At 56.5% G+C, this 5159-nt stretch overlaps 1 protein-coding gene across 1 annotated transcript; it reads right to left on the bottom strand.

Moving 5' to 3' along the window:
• Positions 1–492: 492 nt before the first annotated feature.
• Positions 493–3904, bottom strand: LOC101637269 (zinc finger protein 772). The gene is made up of 2 exons (XM_004695461.2): positions 3778–3904; positions 493–2669 (listed from the first exon to the last, which is right to left on the bottom strand). The coding sequence occupies exons 1-2, from the start codon at positions 3809–3811 to the stop codon at positions 1537–1539; spliced, it is 1167 nt and encodes a 388-aa protein (XP_004695518.1). The 5' UTR covers positions 3812–3904; the 3' UTR covers positions 493–1536.
• Between the last annotated feature and the right edge of the window lie 1255 nt (positions 3905–5159).

Genomic DNA, 5159 nt, shown 5'->3' with positions numbered 1-5159 from the left:
GGTCCAACACTTCACAGATGAATTCTACCAATGAAGAGAGAACAGTTTTTCAGGAAATAAAAAAGTATTTGACCAACTTGGAAATGCAAGGTTGTTTTAACTTTTCAAAATCAGTCAGTGCGATGCATCACTGAAGACCGAAGGACACAGAACAAGCACAGGACTGTAGCAGCCAGCGGCTATGCCTGCGTGGAGTCCAGGTGGCACAGGCTGTGCCCCTCTCCCGTACCAGGCCTCGCCTAACTACCACACAGCGTGGGGAAACAAAGTAATACTAGGAAATGCAAACAAATCTAATGACAGCAAATCGAGAGGTTTCCTGGGCACGAATATGCTGGAACTTGGAATTCAGCAAACCGCACAATGTGTATGTGTTATATAAAATTTAGTGCAGAAAGTGTTTAGACTAATTGCTCTGACAGGAACCCTAGCCAGAGACAGATGTGGGAGTCCTGAGAACTGTGAACACCATACTAAAGCCGTCATGATGAAAACACTTGTGGATATGAGTCACATTCCCTGCCGTCACCTGACCACTTATAATTACCACTTTACCAATTATGATCTCCACACGGTCCTTGTCGGGGACAGTGACATCTGTCATTGGGTCATTTCAGAGATGTTGGCAGGTCCTGAGAGGGGCATCAAATTCTCATCAGAAGGGCTCCATGCTGTTCCTGGACTTATGAGAAGTCACAACAAATGCACACTGCTCGGGGCCACCTCGGCCACACATGTAACCCTGGCACAGGCCACAGGGTGGGCCCAAGTGAGTGGGGTTCTTTCCCAGGCTTTGGGGAGCAGCACAAGTTAGGCTGAAACCAGAATGAGAACTGCTTTTGTCTGCCATTCTAACACAGTCCAGCAGCTGGAGTTTTCCCAAAAGCTGTTCATCACTTCATGCTGGCAGAGACCAATTTGGTCCTCAAGTCTACAAAGTAAAGAGAATGTGAAAGAGCAGCAGTTTAAACACTAAGGCTTTTTTTTTTTTTGCAAAACCAGGACACGAGGCATGTAGTTCCCGTTGGTGACTCAGAGGCTGGAAAAGTCACCAATACATGAGCCCAGTCAAGTCTATGAAAGGTGGAAGCCTGGTCTCCACGTGTCCAGACACTAAGCACTTGCATCTTCCTAGCCTACACAGGGTCATGTTCTTGCTTAACCCAGTGGGCAGGTGAGTGACTGGGTGAGTGACTAGGGCCAAGAACCATCAGTTGGCTCCGGCTGATGACACCTCCTAGAGAGGGGAAGAGCAGGTGGCTGGGCCTATCAGAGACTGTTGGGTGATTATGGACAGTGAGAGACACGGACACTCGTAGGTGGTGGCTTCTCAGAGCGCCCAGCTGTGATCACTCTGGCAAGGGGATTGGGCAGGCTCCCAAGTGCATCATAGCTGCAGAATGCTTGCCCTGGAGCCGGCAGTCAGGAGAACCTCTCCAGGGGGGTGAGGTTCAGCTCGGGGCTGGTGGCTACTCAGGGAGGTTATGCACAGGTGCTGTCGTGGGAGTACAGGGACCCGATGCCCTGCTGTGCTTGCTAAGGCCTGTCTCCCGTGTGAACTTTCCAGTGTCGGATGAGGGAAGCCCTCTGTCTGAAGGCCTTCCTACACTCGCTGCACTGATAGGGCTTTTCTCCAGTATGAATTCTGTGATGCTGAACGAGGACGTGTTTGTGGCTAAATGCTTTTCCACACTCGCTGCACACATAGGGCTTTTCACCATTGTGAACTCTGTGGTGTGCAGTAAGATCAGAACTTTGGCTAAAAAACTTGCCACATGCAGTGCACTCATAAGGCCTGGCCCCGGTGTGAACACTCCAATGTTTAATGAGCCTGTACTTGTGGCCAAAGTATTTCCCACACTCACTGCACTCGTAAGGTCTCTCTCCAGTGTGGATACTTTCATGCTGAACAAGTGTGGACTTGTGGCTGTAGGCTTTCCCACACTCGCTGCACTTGTAAGGTCTTGCTCCGGTGTGGACTCTCTGGTGGACGATGAGGTTGGAGCTGTGATTGAAAACCTTCCCACATACACCACACTCATAAGGCATTTCTCCAGTGTGGATTCTCTGGTGCTGAGCAAGTATGGGTTTGCGGCTGAAGGTTTTCCCACACTCACCGCACCTGTAAGGTCTTTCTCCAGTGTGGACCCGCTGGTGCTGAACAAGGGAGTCTTTGCGGCTAAAGACTTTTCCACATTCACTGCACTCGAACTGCCTTTGCCCACCGTGAAATGTCTCTGCGTATTTGGGGTTACTGTGTGGCTTCCACTTCTTGAGAGAAGCTCGGAGCTGAAAAGTGCTTGAGGCAGTTGGGATATCCTTACAACCGTGCGAGGTCATAAAAGGCAGCTCAGCTGGTTGGACAGGACAGCTCTTCACAAGGAATGCTCTGCCCTCATCCCCTCTGAAGGGTTTCCCTCTGCCATGCTGCTTCTGGAGGTCCAGGTCACCCCCCAGCCAGAACTGTTCCCCACATGCAACACACATGTATGGTTTCCACCCAGGGTATGTTTCCTGGTACGAACTGTCTTTCATTACTGCCCCACATGTCTCACAGGGGGGGGCATTCTGGCTAGAAGAGCCTGTCCTTGGACTCCTGACCTGTGATAGCCCTACAGAAATGCTCTGCTCAAGAGGTAGCTCCTTGTCCTCCATCCCACGCCGACCACCTAAGAGCAGAGAATTGTTGGTGAGCTACAGCCTGATAATGGTGGGAGGGAGATTTTCATTACCAGTGCGTCTTAATGAACTGAGATCAGGGTCTCCAGTTGTGACAAAATGCCTGAGTTCGAGTTCTAGAAAGGCTGCTAACTGGTGGTTGGCATCTAAAACGAAGAGGCCCTTGACTGGGAGAGGATACCAATGACCACTACTGCCCAGGGGAAGAAGCTTGGGTCTCCCATGACGCTATCCTTGGTTTCTCGCAAGGCCTTGTTTTGTGGGGATAGGCAAAAGCTGTGTAGAGGTTGCACCGAGCAGTTACCTGAACAGTCAATGTTTGAGGACCACCTGGGGCACGTGACATTGTCACGACAGGCTAACAGTAGGCCAGTGCTGGGGCTCCGCAGAGGGAGCAGTGGAGAGGACAGGGGAGCAATATGTGAAACAGTGTATGAGTGGGAAAGTAAAGAAACAAGTGAAATGTGGCTGTGGCCGTGGCCTTGGGAGAACGACAGGCTGTGAGGCTCTGGGCTCTCAGAAACCCAGCCCCCACAGCGCGCCTGTCCCCGACCCCCACTGGCGGGCCCGCACCCACCCTCAGGCTTTCTGGTCACAGCTGGAGTCATGTCCCCCCAGCTGGTTACCCAGGGCTCACTGCTCAGCCCCAGTAGGGCAGCTCCACAGGACACAGGAGATCGATACCCTAAGGGAAATACAGGACAGGCAAATGGCCAGCACAGGCAGGAACCCCCCTCGGTGGTGAGAGCACAACATTACGTGGGCCTTGCAAGAATAACCCAGAGTCCAGCCAGCATGGGTCCCACAGGAGCTGTCAGGCAGAGCAAGGGGCGGGACCTGGATAGAGGACAGGGAATCTGGGTGCTGCACTGGGGGCCCAAGGCAGCCTGACTCCCGACCTAGCCTCGAGGCTGGGGCAGCAGGTCATGGGGCCAGGCAGGGCGGACACGGAAGCACTAGGCTCGGCCCGGCATGCTCAGGCCCACTCAGGGAACAGGGGGATGCAGTGCCATGCCTCTGACAGAGGAGCTGGGCGGCCCTGAGGACGAGGGAGGGGCAGGGCTCGGTCCAGGATGCTGGCACGAGTAAGGGCCTCACCCAGGGAGGCCACAAGTGCCCGGTTCTCCAGCATCACGTCCCGGTACAGGAGCCGCTGTGCCTCATCGAGGAGCCCCCACTCCTCCCGGGAGAAGTGCACGGCCACGTCCTCGAAGGCCACCTGCCCCTGCAGCAACAGGGAAGGTCGATTCCATGAGCAGCTGAGGACCCCACCCCTGCCCAAAGGCCTCGCTCCTGCATTCCTCCCTGACCCCTAACTCAGTGACAGGCAGGGTTGGGCGCCACTGGTGTCTGCCCTGTCCCGTGGCAAAGGGCCACCTGTACCCACAGAAGGTAGGGCAGACACCCCACGCCTCTGGGTGCTCACTGCTCCTGGGGTTGCTGAGTTGCGTTTCCCGTGTGACGGAAGTGGAGTCCTGTTCTCCCAGCGCCCAGGGCTGTCCGGAGTCCATCATGCACGTCACCCTCATGGACCGTCCTCTGCTTCACAGCCCTGGCCCCGCATCCAACTGCCGGCTTCCACTGACTTCCTGGCTCACAAAGCACACCGTCCCCTCCTCTTCCTCCCACACACCGCCTGCCACGTTTGGGACGAGGCCCCCAAGCCCCTCCACTGCAGCTCACTCGCAGGTGCCCAGAAGCATACGTGATACCTGCAGTGTTCGCTAGAACACAGACGACTCAGCCACACACCCCTCCGACCTCACTGCCCTGCCCGTCTCAACCCAGGGGGCTTCTGCGCTTCCACTTGAAGAGGCCCAAAGCCTTGGGGCGCCCTCTCACATGAGCAAAGGTTGGTCCGGTACCTTCTGCTGTCCACACCGTCCCACCACAGGCCGGCATTCCACCTGCCGTACTGAAGCGGCGTCCCCCGATCTCCTGTCTCCACCTAACGCCCCAGTCCTCAGCACACAGTCCCCCACGTGGCATTCAGGGTGAGACTTGGGCTAGGTCACCCCCTCCTCTGCTCCCACAAGGGGACACTCCGCAGCTACGGCGGGCACCTGCTCTTCCTGAGACCCCCGCCTCAGTCTCACCTCTGGGGACCCGCCTGCGCTGTTTCTGTGCCTGTAACAACGTCCATACCTCCTTCTACTCGGTGGCTGCCAGACATGGGGCCCTTCCACATAACACCTGGCCTGGACCCAGGACCCTCGCTCTGGGCTGTCGCCAGGGTCCGCAGACTCATGAGCTGGCAGAGTAGCGGCAAAGCTCTCCACAGTGCAGCCCCGGAGGCCATGGGTGTGGGGCCTGTGGGCGCGCGGCCCTCGCTGGACGCACGAAGGTCTGTGACGGGCCGAGGGGCAAGCGGTGCGCAAGGGGACCCAGCCGCGGGCCCGCGGGGTGGGCGGACCCGCACCTCCCGTCCAACTCCCCGTCCACCCAGCCCAAGTCGAGGGGCCCGGGCGGCGCAGGGGGCA

This window comes from Condylura cristata, unplaced genomic scaffold, assembly GCF_000260355.1.
Source record: "Condylura cristata isolate star-nosed mole 26May11 unplaced genomic scaffold, ConCri1.0 scaffold00066, whole genome shotgun sequence".
NCBI classification, from domain to species: Eukaryota; Metazoa; Chordata; class Mammalia; order Eulipotyphla; family Talpidae; genus Condylura; species Condylura cristata.
This window is presented reverse-complemented; position numbering and strand designations above follow the sequence as displayed.